Source organism: Acromyrmex echinatior, chromosome 6 (genome assembly GCF_024713525.1).
Source record: "Acromyrmex echinatior isolate Ae372 chromosome 6, ASM2471352v2, whole genome shotgun sequence".
NCBI lineage: Eukaryota > Metazoa > Arthropoda > Insecta > Hymenoptera > Formicidae > Acromyrmex > Acromyrmex echinatior.
The window spans coordinates 11,279,406-11,296,061 of record NC_141857.1 but is presented as its reverse complement, the minus strand read 5'-3'; the positions used below and the strand labels follow the sequence as shown (position 1 = coordinate 11,296,061).

General features: G+C 34.1%; 1 protein-coding gene and 1 pseudogene across 16 annotated transcripts in view; both read left to right on the top strand.

Annotated features, from left to right (window-relative positions):
• Positions 1–16,656, top strand: part of LOC105148557 (intraflagellar transport protein 81 homolog) — a 588,627-nt gene that overhangs the window by 337,081 nt on the left and 234,890 nt on the right. For 3 of the 16 annotated variants that reach the window (XR_015545346.1, XR_015545345.1, XR_015545344.1), the window contains one exon: positions 1,554–1,667. The exons of 9 other annotated variants lie outside the window; for them this stretch is intronic. Coding sequence is in view for 4 of the 7 variants with exons in the window: in XM_087406968.1 (XP_087263094.1) it covers positions 1,554–1,650 (97 nt within the window). In the remaining 3 variants the exon portion in view is untranslated. Of the gene's footprint in view, positions 1–1,553; positions 2,324–6,248; positions 6,723–16,656 lie in introns of those variants that run through there. 4 more of the 16 variants (XM_087406968.1, XM_087406984.1, XM_087406978.1 and 1 more) reach the window with 3 other exon arrangements.
• On the top strand, positions 6,315–7,506 carry LOC105152295 (uncharacterized; annotated as a pseudogene).

Genomic DNA, 16,656 nt, shown 5'->3' with positions numbered 1-16,656 from the left:
GTAAGATAAAGTGAAAAATTGAATGATAAAAATAATATAAACATGTACTACTTTGAAATTAGAATGTTAAAAAATTAATACTGGCAATATGCATTGCAGAATTTCCTTGTCATTCCAAAATATATGTGCTTGGTCTAACTAAAACATGATCACTAATTAGGATATTCACTTTACCTTCTTTAGAATGGCGTAATTGAAATTGAAAACGAAATTGAAAAAAAAAAAGTTTCTCTGTGAGATGGTCAGTTCTTCTTTTTCGATCAATAGTTGGATAGCTGGATGGTCCAACTAGTTGAATCTTAAAAAGAAGAACTGATCACCTCACAGAGAAACATTATTGATACAAACACGCGATGAACATTGTATACTGAATGCGTCTATCTCATATCTCGTCGAAGTAGTATGTACTGAAGATGGCTAAAAAATTAATCGAAACAGCGCCGTTTACGAGCGCCTATTGAAATTTTGTAATTTTTTTTTATTTGTTCTAATTAAAAGTCAGATATTTGATTAAACGTTAACATTGATTTTTATTGTGCACTTTCTATAGAGCTAATTCCTAAAGTCGTTAAGTTTGTTAGATTAATTTATTTATTTAGAAAATTAATATTATTTTTAAAATAAATATTACTTTTATTTCTTCCGTAATAAATAAATAACAGAGTTGTTTGATTCCGTAATATCATCCGAAAAAAATAAATATAAATAATAATATGCTTTGCGAGCTGTGAGCATTCTATTATTCTAAATATTGCACAATTAAAACTAATTTATGTTAAATTAACATAATTATTATTAAAACTAATAACTAAAAATATTTAATGACAATGAAAAATTGTTTCAATATTTTTTGTTTCTTTATTAATATTTATTCAGATTTATATGTATTGTAAAATTTTTTTAATGCCCAAAAGTAGATTTAAATCTGTATATTGGATTGGGGAAAAAGTTTACAAATTGGTAAAAAGACTTTTAGCAATCCATTCTATTTGTGAAAAATTAAACCACTTAATAGAGCAAGTTTCAGCTTTAAAAATAATATTTTCATTGCGATACGATGATTTTTAAGGAGTTACGCAATAAAGTCAGAATGTTTCTTTTTATCTTAATCCGCGAATAACTCGGGAAAAAAATCGTAAGAAACAAAAAATTGTAAGAACATTTTTTTAATTATACGATTATGTAGGGAAAGTTTTAAATTTTTACGATAGATAATTGAATATTTGCTCAAAATTTTTTTGGAACACACTATAGACCTAAGTGAATAGAAAATTTTCATATTATTCAACTCATAGTTTTCTATATGTAAAAATTACAAAACTCACCTAAATTAAAAAAATATAGTAATTATTCGAAATTATTAGAAATTATTAGAAATTTCAAGCTATAAATCCTTTTTTTAAATTTAAATTTTGATTATTTTTAACGAAGGTATTGATGGAAAAAGGTCTTTTTACTAATTTGTAAAAAGACTTTCCCTAATCCAATGTAATATCTAGAACGTTTTTAATTTTTCATAAATCTTAATAAAAAAAAATTCTTTTATGTTTCAGAATCTTTTCTTGTAAAATTCATTGTGTAGAAGAAAGTAAACAGACAGATGGTATAGTTGTACGAAAAGGAGGCATTGAAACTCTTGTGTTGCAATAAAATTAATACTTATTTAATATTTATTACACATATATTTAACGGAATCCTAAATATATTTATAATTTTTATATTTTAATAAATATTTTAAGAGAAAATATATACGTACTAAAAGTATATACGATATGCATATTAAAAACTGGAAATAAACATTCTATGTATTTGCACATATTTATTTGTGTACTTTTATATTACAATTCTTGTGATGCACACAAGACTTCTTTTAATAATTATTAAAATTGAATTCATGATTAAGAGTTGGACATATGTAAGATTAGGGAAATATTACAGTATACGATACGTAGTATGACACATGTTACGTATATTATACGTAGCATTTCCCTAGTTTTACGTATGCAATATTTTTTAAGAATGGGAGTCTAAGTTATTCGCCTCATGGCAATCGACGGAAATGTAGCACATCATGCACGAATAGTGCGTCACATTTGTCCAAATTCAACTCCAAATTACGATGATTACACTTTTTCTTAAAAATAAACAAATTCGGATTTAACATTTATATAAATGTTTATAACAATCATGATAATAAAACTTTAATTTTTCATTATTTTAGTAACTTCGTTCCTGCTAATGTTGGTAAGTTATTCTTTTATTCATTCGGATATTTCATTACATATTCACCTATTTTGAGAAACGAATAAGAAAAAAAGATAAATCATGCGTCATAAATCAATTTATACATATAAAATAGAATTTTTTAAGTCAAATATATAAATTCAATAAAATTGTTAATTAGTTTTAAAAAGAATGATTTTTTAAATAATATATTTGAATAAAATTGTGACAGTTTCAAATTTTTATGTAGAGGAAAATTAATATGATAAATAATGTGAGAGTCAAACTCGTAATATACAATGCGTAACATAGGGAGTATTTTCCAAGCCACAAATGGTACAATGGTAGTAATGTGTCAAACAACTTGTCGAAAAACTGAAGCAATTAAATTTATACAAATAAATTTTAATAACAAAAAAACAGCTTTATATTCTGCAGTGTTGAAATAATATATACATTAAACATGTAAGATCAAGGATATTGAATGTTACATCCAAATGTTACGATATCGAATGTTGAATTCCAAGAGACTCACACAATTTTTTCTTTCATGGAGATCTAATCTTTGTCATAATCCCAAAGACAGTAACGAGAAACAGACAAAATCCATCTGTTAACTGAAGTACAATGTTTAGATAAAAATATCTAGATATTTTAGTTGTATCTTGCGACCTGGGGATCCTCTCGCAGTTTCGAGCGCTCCTCCATCTCTCCATAATGATCCAATGCCAGATTCGAGTAGCGACCAAATTCGAGATCCACTTGAAGGAAACGGAGAAGTTTATGCGAGGATTTCTTCCCCATCTCATTATTGTGGTTAGGAATTTCAATGTCTGATCTACAATATGAGGCTCTAGGCGTGACCCTGAGGTCATAGTCTCGAGCAGTGGGCCCTCGAACTAGGACTGGTGTTGGTCAATACCGGGTCGAAGAGTACTTGCGTCCAGCCGCAGAGAGAATCCATAATGGACTTCTCCTGGGCTATCTCTCCCTAGCTGTGATAACGGAATGGGAGATATTCGACATGGGACCACGTCCAACCATTATATGTAAGCGCCTCAGTCTCAGGTCGACTTCCCAGGGAGGCATATTTCAGAGAGAAGAGGAGATTTTTAAGCCTCGTTGGGCGATCAGGAAGCTTAATTTCTTGATGACGATAGTAAAGGCGGACAGTAAAATTATCTGCATTTATGACCTTGGCCTCTGTCAAACAGGAAACGGAGCGTCTCGGCAGTCCATCGCGCCTGCGGCGCGGCTATATCCAAAGTTAAACAGTGCCTCCCAAAGCGGCTTATTAATGGGCGATGGAAATCGTCGAACTGAGACAATCCTCCGTCTGGACAAGGCCCTGCCTACCGCACGCTGGAAGGATCTCTTCAAAACCTCTTACGGGGATCGCTGACTGGATGGTTGCGGAGCAGGACGCGTTCGAGATCGCCAGAACTTGAGGTGCCAAAGTGGGGGCCTAAGAGGAATTCTTTCAAGATCTGGAGAAGGATCCGTGAAGGCATCCGTATAAAATTGTATTTTGGACAATCTCCGGTTGCAAAGACTCCAGACTGTAAGTTCCAGGCCGGGGTCTGGAGACCTTATTTCTGACGAGAGAGGAAGTCCATTCTTGATGAATGAACCGAGGAATTCGGGGTCACTGCCGATGAAATAAAGTTGGCAGCGAGGAAGTTCGAGTATATCCAAAGCCTGGACCGGACGGAGTCTTTGACCGAGGGTGGTTCCTTATCATGGATGAACTCAGCGCTCGATTCCAGGCACTCTTCACGCAGTGCATGAGAGTGAGCCGCTTCCTCTCCAGATGAAAGGGGAATTTGGGGGGAATTTGGCCTTCTCACGGAAGGTGGGGAAGTCGGATTCTTCGTCCGCACATAGGCCGATCTGCCTGCTAGAGGCAGAGGTAGGGAAGCTGTTCAAACGGATCGTGGCTTCCCGGATTGTCCAACAGCTATCCTGACATGATCCCAACTTACGAGGACCAATTCAGCTTACGTGAGGAGCGGCCTACCATGGACACAATTCTACACTCTCTCTTGGAACAGATAGTGGAGGAGGGTGAGATTGCATCGTCTGTGTCGCTGGATATAGTCAATGCGACTCCATCCTCTGGGATGTGATCGGGAGGACCGCAGTACTTCGGCCTTCGCAACTATCTCAAAGCAGCTCTCAGGGACTATTTTTCCGGGGCAAGGAGATCTATTACACAGATCAGCTTGAGTGAACGGAGAATCGCTGGTTAACTTGTTGATTTCACAGAGATCGATCCCTTCATATGGAATCTTGCGTATGACGAGATTCTTCTCACTCCCCTCCCCGCTAGCTGCAACTTTGTCTGCTACGTGATGATACACTGATTATGACTGGTGAAGATACATAGGAGAGTCCGACGGAATTGGAGATGGCTCCTTAGAAAACAGAGGCTCTGTTTTCACGATCGGGTCTGTGGTAAGCTCCCTTCAATGGAAATATAAATTATTAGGACAGCCCGCGTTCAAGTACGCTCCAGGATGAAGTACCTGGGGCTCGAGCTAAATAGGTTCTAGAGGTTCATACTTTATTTCAAGGCCATAACCCTCAAAGCGGACAGAATTGCGGCTACACTAAATCACCTTCTGTCCAATCTTGATGGACAGAGCTCTGTCTCGAATATGTCAAGGCCTTATATATGGACCCGAGAAATGGCAGTAAATAGGCGTATAAAACACCTAGTATTCTCCTTACAACAGAAACTGGCTATACGGGTGACCCGGATCTATCGCACAGTGTCTCACACAGCAATCACCGCAGAGATGTCCCCCGGTTGATCTCATCGCCAATGAGCGTGCCAAGGTCTATCGGTACGTTCGGCGAATGAAAGAGAGAGAGGGCGGGCCAACCGCAAAGGCAGTGAACATCCTGAGGGAACGGGAAAAGGGAAAAGCTATTTGGGAGTAGGAAAAGTATCTTCTGTACCCGGACTCCTCCAGACCACCGAGACCATCCAACCCATCTCAAGAAATCCAAAGGCGGACTGTCTTATCATTTGGTGCAGGTGCTCTCCAGGTGTGAATGCTTCGGCAAGTCCTTGTATCGAATTCAAAAGAAGACCCCTCGGTGTCACTGTGACGCTGGAGTGGACACGGCCCATTTCATCTTGCCCATTATCGATATAATCGGAAATTACTTATCTTTTTCGAACATCATAAAGATGTTCGGTAGGGAACATAAATTGAATGGTTGTTTCAAACTACTGCACCTCGATATGGTGCAAAAAGAGCCGAGACGGTGGGAGGTCCCCCCCCCCCCCAATTTCGCAAAGAGGAATGTGGCGGGCTTCCTCTTTTCCCAAAAATTGCGAAAAAAGAATGCCGTACCCATTTGAAATAGAAGAAACTCTTTTCCCTGCAATTCTCTGGCGCGTATGGGATCGACCCCACGCCACCGCGAGGAAATCGATCGCAGTGTGCCACATGCCTATGGCGCCACAGTCTGAGAGGAAGCTGGAAGTATACCGCTGGTGATTTCCGGCTTCTTCCTTCTAAAGATTGTCAGTCGGCAGCGGTGGGGTTTTTAGTGGGTAGGCGGTGTCTCTTGACGTTCCCCCCGAGAAGAGGGCACAAAAGCGTCGAATCCCACTACCCCCGAGTTAAGTCGATTCCGAGAGTGTCTTCTTTTCTCTTCCATGGGATATTCTTCTACGGGGATGATCGCTTCTTTGAGGAGTATACGAAGATTTTCTCCACCTTAAAAAAAAAAAGTAGCTAGCTTAGATAGTTGAGTATTAGAGATTCAGAAAAGCAATTTTAATTAGGTAGAGATTAAGGCTTGATTTTTAATGATCGTTAACTTATGCCGGTGTCGGTAAAGTTCAACCATAGGATTTCAATGCTTTTGTTCATATTTGCTATTCGGATGCTGGTAACTTATGCAGTATCTAACTGAACTTTATCTTTAACGGCAAGTGATCATGTAGAGGTTGATCAAAATTTACAAGTCTGTGTGACCGCTGTGACTGATTCTATATCATTTCTGTGCAGCTTTGATACGAGCTAAGATGGAAATAAACGAAACAATTTTTAATATTAAATTAATAACTTTAAAGATTTCCACATTTGTACGATAAATCTAGCGCAAAATATAAAGATCGCACCGCTGTAGATAATTCATGATGGTTCATAAACGAAGAATTACAAATATCAGGTAAATGTACACATATCATTGTTTGACAAAACAATAAAATATAAGCTAATTATTCTGTTTAACCCCCCCCCCTCCTCTACCCCCATCTCAATGAATAGACTTTTTGTGTTGGGTGATTGTGACAGATTTCCTAACCTCAATAATCGTCAACTTTAACGCTTAATATCTCGATTCACAAGGCAAAGCGACGCATATTTCTGCCAGATTCTTTCGTTTCATGCAAAAACACGTCGAATTAAGCCTAATTTCTTTGAGGTGGAGGGGGGGAGGAGTTAAATTGAATAATTACCAAATATAAGAAAAGATAAAAATGATTATATAAGGCCTTCTAATTTTATATAAAACGAACTATATTAGTTAATTAAATATATAATTGTATAAATAGAAAAGTTATATTAGATTAGATTAGATTTAAAAAATTATATATATGTGTGTGTGTGTGTGTGTGTGTGTGTGTGTGTGTGTGTGTGTGTGTGTGTGTGTGTGTGTGTGTGTGTGTGTGTGTGCGTGTGTGTGTGTGTAAATAATTATGTACTTTATTTTAATTAATGATTGTATTAGTCGTTGGACGTCACAAAATAGATTTTCTAAAGAACGTGCCAAAAAGACTCTCAGCTACACAAACGAAATGGCCGTTAATGAAATATCTGGCATTCTTACACGCTGTGGTGAGGAAAAGATGAACATTTGGAAATGTTAGAATGACGAATGATTCATTCGTATCAAATGTAGACGATTCTTTTTTGAAAAATTTTCCTGAATCCCAGAATTTTGATGAAGACAATACAAGCAACAATACAAGCCTGATTGAAAAGGATGATTCTATACAATACATTATGAATATTTAAGTAAATATTTTAATTATGAGACAGGTATATCTAAAAATTTCTTATTTTATATATTATGGTATTAAATATTAATCTATATAGCTATCATAATTGTTAAACAAATTGTTTTTATTGAGATCTATAACTAATATTATGAATAATTGCAGATTCTGCAGATGCTCACGCGGATATACCTATTGTGGAGGAACCTTTTGAATCTTTGTCAAATCTTTGCAATGAAAATATATTTCATGAACAACAAGGTTGAACACTTCAACATTCAATACATCTATATTACAAAGATTATCAAACACATGTACACCACGAAGATCCACAACACCTCTATACCAAACACATCTATACCACTTAACATTTATACCAAGAACTGGTCATAAGACAAAACCCTTAGACGTTAATATATAATTAACTAGTGCTGTAGATGCTTTTAAAAACTATGTTACTTATAGAAATACTACAAATGCTGAAAACGATTCCCGAAAAAATTTTTGTGATTCTTATATGAAGATTTAAAAAATATTAAAAAAGATTTAATATCTTGTAAAATTGAAATTACGCAAATAATTTCAAAATATACAGAATAAAACTTTGTCTTTAATTGATAGTAAGATATGCAAGTAACATATATATGATAGATTTTATTGTTAAATATATATACATATAGAAATAAAGGTACAGTTTATAATAAATGTATATTGTGTAAGCAATTTATTTGTATGTATTATATTATAAAAGAATGCAAAATTAATACGTCTGAATTCTTCAAAACTATAAATTTTTATCATTAATCCATAATTTTAATTATGTAGTCAGCATATATTTTAGCTTTGATATAAAGTGAAATGATTTAGTGAAAAAGCAACCATAGTATAAATTTGTATAAAAATCACCAGAAACTTTCTAAAAAATATATTATTAAAGTGTAACAAATATATTAAATAGTATCAAAAATTTTATCATAAAAGATACAAATTACCTTATATAAATATTCTATTTCACATTAAAAAATATAGGAATATTTATTCTGGATACCCTTTAAAGATATGATTCCATTGCCAAGGAATTGCTCCTTCATTTGAAAAATAGTTTGTCATAGTATTTCGAAGTTCAATTATATTTCTGGAAGGATTATTTGCTCCTAAACGTCCAATTCTTTCAAAACTATTCAAATGATCGTTTCTAAAGAGACCTAATGTAATACTGCCATCAGAATGAATTACATTGATAAAAAATGGCAATATACTGTTTTTTCCGCCAAAACATTATTTTCAGAAATACGTAAAAAATTATGCAAGCATACTGTAGCTGCAACATTTTTTCTACAGTTTCCACATCAGCAATAATATTATTTCGTAATATTTGCCATTTTGATGACAACGAAAATGCCAAATGCATTTTCAATCGTTCGTCGTGCTCTTGACAATCGATAATTGAAAATTCTTTTTTGAATATCTAAATTCTTTCCAGGATAGGGCCTTAAAACATAAGATTTCAACGGAAAGGCTTCATCTCCTACAAAAAAAATGTGAAAACATACTAATTGTATTTGACAATGGCGAATCTTCTGGTAAGCTTATTGCACTAGATTCTAATGCTCGTCCAAAAGTTGACTCTTTAAATATATCTCCATCACTTTGTGAACCAATATCCACAAGTGTAAATATGTAATCAGCATCACAAACAGCTAGTAATATAATAATACTATAATAATACTAGTAATATAATAATACTAAAAGTTTTTTATAATTAAAATAGGCACTTCTAGATTTATCTAGAGCCTAAATGATTATGTGCTTTCCGTCTATAGCACCACAACAGTTAGGAAAATTCTATTTCACCAAAAAATGCTTTACTCTTGTCTTGCCAATCATCAATTGTTGCTTTTAAATAAATTGAAGAAAGGATCTCCCAAATAGCTGCACATGTTTCTCGAATGATTACTGATGCCGTTGTTTTTCCTATCATAAAAGACTACGCCACTACTTGCATGCTGCAGCCTTATGCTAGATAACTAAAATAATATAATTTATGTTACATTATTATTTGTAAAAACTAGATTAAATTAGATTTAAAACAATAATAAATTTAAAACAATAAATTTATCATAATTTATAAAATTTATTTACATACTATAATGTAATAACAAGTCTATGTTCAGGATTTATCGGTGCTATGCTTCACTAATTTGTGTCGAATAACATCCAATAAAATGCATAAAAACATTGGGGTGACATTTTCGTATATTTTACAAAGTGTTCTTCACCAACTTTCTTCATGTCAGAAAATAAATTACGAAAATGTCCTTTAAGTCATCTTTTTTTGTTTATTGGACGTATGCTCCAACGACGTTTTCTTCTCTTTGATGTTCTATTAGCAGTATGAGAAAGATCAAGAAGTTAAAAACATTCCGTTAAAACACAATTATTTCATCTATATTCATTTTAACCAAAAATATTATTATTATAACAGCTTCGAGATTTATTGACATTACACGAAAGCATATATGGCTCCTATACATTAGACGCAGAAATGCTTGCTGCATAACAAGACATGACACGGTAGCCAATAAACATAATGTTTTTCCTTAGAAACTGTAAGTTTATTGATTATCGCGTCGCATATCTGGCCACGCGGTATCCAATGTGCACAAGCCGATATTGGTTTACGGCATGCAGCAAATCATTATAAACAGAACATTAAAATTTACGGCATAAGTTTACAGTCTTTAAGTTACCGGCATATGGTTACGGCCAATATAAATCAGGCTTAAGATGATACAATTAATTTTGTTACATCCAGACTCCACTTCTTTTCTTCGCTTAGAATTTTCGTCATCACCATAAAAATTATTACAAGTATTACTGGTAGACTATTTGTTTCTACCATAGAAAGTTACAATAGTGACGAATAACATTCACCTTTTTTAGACTAATAATCCACTCGGTTGAATTAAATATTTGAACCAAGTGTCAAATAGAAGAACTTTATCCTGAGGAATGAAAAAAATAAATAGATTAAGGATTACAAACTGAAGCAGTTGTCTATAATAAATGACACATATGGTTTTAAATTATTGAACATCCGGCAAATGGTTGATGATGAATGTTGTTTTAGACACAAATCCCAGTATCTCATTTCACAACCGATACTTTTAATCCTAATTCTAGATTAGTAACAATATGCGAAGCTTGCACGCGGCACAACTAACTCGTAAATATAAAAAGGAGATCCTTAGCAAACAGTCAGTCAGTTAAATTTTATCTACGAAACGAAATTCTGTCGGTCCGTGACTATACAGTCAAAGTTACTTAGCCAGCCGATATTCCGTGACCAGATCGCTTTACCAATTTTAGTTGTGAGCCGCGATCAATTTTCTCAATCGATATTCGCGTATACAGTCGTCATTCGATCGAAGCCTCCAATATATATATCCAATATATATATATATATATATATATATACTCACCACGAAATCTAGCTCGACTTATAACTGTAATGCTACACTTAACCAACCGCTCATACAAAGGTTGATTTAGAAGCCGGGTCTACCTCGAAATGCGGAGACTCCTGGACAGGCGTACCAGGAGTATTTCGAAACCTTTCGGAATCGGAGTCACCCAGCCGAGGACGCGTTACATCCACTACTTCCGCTACCACCGGCTTCGCCGACTCGACCTATCATGGACCATTATCATTGATAATTATCATTGACTTGACCTCGAACATAGAATTTTTAGCAGAGTTTCCATCTCCTCCTCCGCATAATCATTTCTTCATTCATGATGAACTCTTTTGAGTCCTTAATCGACAGATTTCCATGAGCAACACAAAATTTCCCACCAAATGCCTACATAATCGGTCCCGTGTCACGTCCAATGATTCATGATAAGCAAATCCTAGATGCGATGCTGTTGTGGGCGTATTTCTCATTTGGTAAAAGGGATTAAAATCCTAGGATAATTAATTGTTTTTTACAACTGAAGTCTGGTTTAGAGTTGGTGATTGTTGAAGAGTACTTCCTCTTTCGGTTGGAATGCGAGGTTTTGAATAATATGACGAACACTTGAGATTGTAAATTATAATAGGTATATAGCTTTTATTTTAAATAATGATTACGATTACAATCATGGTTAAGTTGACAAGACTTTGACTTGCACAAGGTATTGTTAATATTAAAGATCTGATGAGTGACACTCTACTAAACTCTACTGATTGATTACTACTGCTTGGCTTGCAGGAATGGGGTTTCTTATATGATACTCTAAATAAAAAGTAACATGACTTACTAGGGTTTCTAGGTAACTGTTTTTTCTTTCCTTATATGGTAGTGGCGTGATCGCACGTTTTGCTCCTTATATGATAAGGTTTATTGAGTTTTAGATCGACTAGGCTTACTCGGTGATGAGTTACGGTGACTTCACATCTAAAAATATCTATGATTCTTTATGCGGAGTATTTAGGTCACTAGTAGCATGATTGGATAATCTAACTTTTCTAGGTCAGCAGAATGTGAGTCATGATGTTATGGTTCTTATATAGCAAAGCTTATTCTATTGTGAGAACGATATTCCTTAATTTAAGAAAAAGTTTTAATAATTTTATTCGTTTCAACGCGTTGAATTATTATTAGACGTGTTTTACATATGATTGGTCGGTTTTTAATCTTATTATTAAATAAATTTATTTTATTGGTATTTGGTTATTTTTCTTACTAAATAACACGTCTAAACTGTGAATTATAAATAGAATTCCTCATTTTTCTATGACATTAATATGATCTTTCAGTTATAGTTAATCGGGTTTGCAATATTGTTATAATTAATTTTATACATAATAACGAATCATTGCGTACGATTATATTGTTTTTAGATGGCACTTAACTGAAGGGAAGCTAAAAAGAAACGATTTGGAGTTGGATATTAGTGGATGGTGTTTTGTCCAGTTAGAATTTTAAGGATATCTCTTATATTATTGAGAATTCAGATATAGATAATACTAAAGAATCTACATGTGGTAACGGTCTATCATAATTTAGCATAAAATTTGATGGTTAATTTGATGGTTAATAGTCAATTGTTTATAACAATTTGTTAGTTAATAATTTTCTTTATTAATGATTTCATATCTATTCGTTAATTAGTTCTATTAAGTTGAGAATTCAATGAAGCGGTTCAGTTTGCTATGTATATGAGATTGTCATATGTATTATATATTGGGTCATCTAAAAAGTATCCGCGGTACTTTGTCACTAGATATATGATCATCAACACACATCTAGTGACAAAAAACCGCGGATACTTTTTAGATGACCCAATATATGGACGTGAGTACCACAGGGATGGTTTTTCCAATAATTTATTAGGTATAGGGGTGATAAAAGAATGAGTTTATAGATATCATTGGAAAGCAGGAATTGTAGGTGTAAACTTTATATTTATAACTCAAAAGATTTGTTTTAAGTAAACATTCAAATATAGTCCTGTTATATACCAAAATGTATAGATATATGTGGTGTAATGTATTAGGTGTTGGAATTAATTCGTAGCGTTTTTTTAATGAAAGAATGTTATTTATTTCACATGAGCATTAAAAAATACATTAATGAAAGTACTTCCCATCACTTTCTACTACTTTTGACCATCTTTCGGGCAGTGAATGAATACCGCGTCGGAAGAACTGTTCATCTTTAGATGAAATCCAGGAATCGAACCATTTTGTACAATCTTCGTAAGATGTGAACTTCTGCTCGCACAAGCTATGAGCTAATGATCGAAACAAGTGGTAGTCGCTAGGTGCAATATCAGGAGAATACGGCGGGTGCGGTAGCACTTCCCATTTAAGTGTTTCCAGGTATGTTTTTACCGGTTTTGCAACGTGTGGGCGAGCATTGTCGTGCAGCAAGATGACTTTATCGTGTCTTTCGAAGTATTCCGACCGTTTTTGCTTCAATGCACGGCTCAAGCGCATCAGTTGCCGTCGGTAGAGATCTCCAGTAACGGTTTCATGCGGTTTTAGCAGTTCGTAGTATATGACACCCTTCTGATCCCACCAAATACAGAGCAGGAGCTTTGAGCCATGGATATTGGGCTTTGCCACTGATGTTGATGGTTCGCCGGGCTTAACCCATGACTTTCTGCGCTTTGGATTGTCATAATGGATCCACTTTTCGTCACCGGTAACAATCCGATGCAAAAAACCTTTTCTTTTCTGCCGTTGAAGCAGCAGTTCGCACGTGAGAAAACGTCTCTCAATATCCCTTGGTTTCAATTCATATGGGACCCAATGTCCTTCCTTCTGGATCATGCCCAAACTTTTAAGACGTTTTCCTATTGTTGAGAAGTCAACTTCCAATGACGTAGATAATTCTTTAAGTGTTTGACATGAGTTTTCATTGAGCAGTGCCTGCAAATCGTTATCTTCAAATTTTTTCGGCTGACCAGGTCGCTCCTTGTCATCCAAGTCGAAATCACCAGCTTTAAAACGTGCAAACCACTTCCTACACGTTTGCTCAGCCAGAGCATGTTCACTATACACATCCACTAAAATACGATGAGCTTCAGCTGCACTTTTGTTCATATTAAAGTAATGAAGCAAAACTCCCCGCAAAAACACTTTATCTGGCACAAATTTTGACATATTCAATGAATTATACAGTATTGTTATTTATGATTTCAAGAAAGGTTATGTACGGCAAATGACGCAATGTATACAGAACTATAGGTAACAATGAAATAGTGTACTGCTTGTACCATCTCTTGTAAAACGCTACGAATTAATTCCAACACCTAATAACTTATTGGAACCGTCGGTTTTAATAATAATAAAAGTAACATATTTGACTCCGGATTTCATATTAATTATTGAACCTTTATGGTTATTTATAACTTTGGTGGTTGAATTTTTATGTAGTAAAAGTATATGACTATCACTGATATTATCTATTACAACTGTAGATTTTTGCAATATATATGTAGATAGGTGGCGTTATATTAAATATTTTTATAGATTTCTAGATAAATGGACAAGTTAATCAGGTCACTAGGTTATTCACGCTCTGATTGGTTGATATTCTATATTAATAAAAATAGTAATATTCAGTATTAATTTTAAGAAATTTGTTGATCTTTAAATGAACTTTGAGAATTGGGATTTAGGTTTCGTGGATGTGAACTAGGTTTAAGATATTTTTTGAAGGAGCGAAAACTTATTATTTGATTCTTTTACAGCCTATTTTACGATTTACTGATGTTTTTAGCTTTGTGAGGAGATTATAAAAAAGTAATTATGTTTCTAGTTTTCTGATTGGTCGAGATCTTGTATAGAATCTTGTATAGATTGAAATTTGCATTCAGATTTTGACAATCAGAATGGAGTAAGCTATGAATAGTTTCGATAGAGAAGAGTTTGCACAATTATTCCGGGTTATGTTCAAGAGGTTTTTAAGGAATTATTAGAATGAGGAAGTAAAGAGCCAATCGGATTGCTGCCTGTGAGATCAGCTGTATTCGAGAGATATAGAAATATACGGGATTTATTATGAAGTGTACGGTTGATGTGGTAACTCGTTTATGCGATAATAGTAGTAGTAATAATAAAAAAAAGAAATGAAAAAGATTTCCAGTCTTGATGATCGCATGACAAAACTCAGTTTTGCTACGCTAATTAAACAATCTTAAAGTTAATAATCTCTTGGTAGAAATATAAAAAATGTCTGTGTCGCTACCTCTGCATTACTGAATCATCAGATGAAAAACCATCCATCTCAATTCAAGCATAAGATTAATGGAATGCCTACCGGTATCTGAGAAACCTTTGTGTCTCTATATTGGAAAGATATCGAGTCTCAACACAATATCAGTTTTATTAAAATTTGTAACGATTGCTACGAACGCGAAATAACCGAATATAAGAAGCAATTTCTAGTAATCTTTTCACATAGTTTAACGCATCAAGCTACCGTGCGTAATCCAAACAAGATATACGATTTGCCACAAACTAATAGCATGCGTACAGCCTGCAGAGGATTGTCCGAACTACAACGAATCGTTTACACATGCTGACAGAGCATATCTGGACGCCGGATTTAGTGAGTAGGTTTACTCAGTAATGTCGGCATCTTTGATCTGATGACTAAAAGATCGCCATATTGTTGGTTGTGCGCGGGTTCTAAATTGAAAAGTAATTGATACAATCAAAATGAAATATACCTATATACAAAGTGTAGAAAAAGTTCCGGACCCCTTAAATATCTTAAAAAATAATCATTTTTGAAAAAAATGTTTTATACGAAAGTTGTAGTGTTGAAAATAATCTATTGACTGACCTTATCAATTTGACCTTAAATGGCGCCACCGAGATCAAATCAAGGTCAAATGGATTTTTTTAAATGAAACACCCTATTTTTTATTTTAGAATCTAATAAATGAGGTCGGGAGCTTTCCAAAACACTATAATAAAGCTTCTTTTTAATCAGTACTTTTCAAGTTATGAGAGTTAAAAGTTACGGAACTGCCCCAGCATTAACATTACCTAAACTAAGGTGCTTGTATTCCTTTTAATGATGCGAGGATGGGGTGGTCATAGAAAGTCTTATGCAAGCAACAAGACTTTTCAATCAATTTTTTAGAAATAAAAACAAGGGTGTATCTAAATCAACTGTCATTTATTTGAGCATTTATTATTCCTTTAACCCCCTCCTTTCGCTTTACCTACTAGTTTTTAATTACTTTCTCGGCTAGACTCCACCGGGATCTGGAACTTCGTCAAGTTATATCTCTGAATAGAAAATATATTTTTAACTTATCACATGCAACATTGATATCTGTAGAGTAAGACAAGAACAAATAAACAAAGATGAAACAAAAAATATTTTATTCTTAAAATTATATCATAAAAAGTTAAAGTTTGAATTGCAATGTGAAAAATCGCATTAGATACCCAGTATGACGAGCTAGGCTTAAAAGAATATTACATATTATACGTATAACAAATACTCAAATTAGCGTCCCCCCGCAATCTGACAATGTGCTAGACGATTATAAAAACTTAAGACTGCATTTCTACAGAATTTGCGAGGCATGATTCTAAATTCATTTATTATTCATTGACGTAAATCATTAAATTTCGAGATTTAGTATTATAAATTTTTCCCTTTAAATATCCCTATAAAAAATAGTTGAATGGATTTAGATCAGGCGATCGTGCTGGCCATTCAATGTAACTTCTTCTTTCTATCGAAAAAAGTACATTCAGATGTTGGCTATTCGTAAATCATAGTGAGATGGCGTCCCATCTTGCTGGAATCAAATGTCATTGAAATTTTGACGAGCGATATTTCGGATTGCCAGAATTTTCATCTTGAAGCATGGTTAAGTAATTGTCAGTGTTTAAATTACCTTCA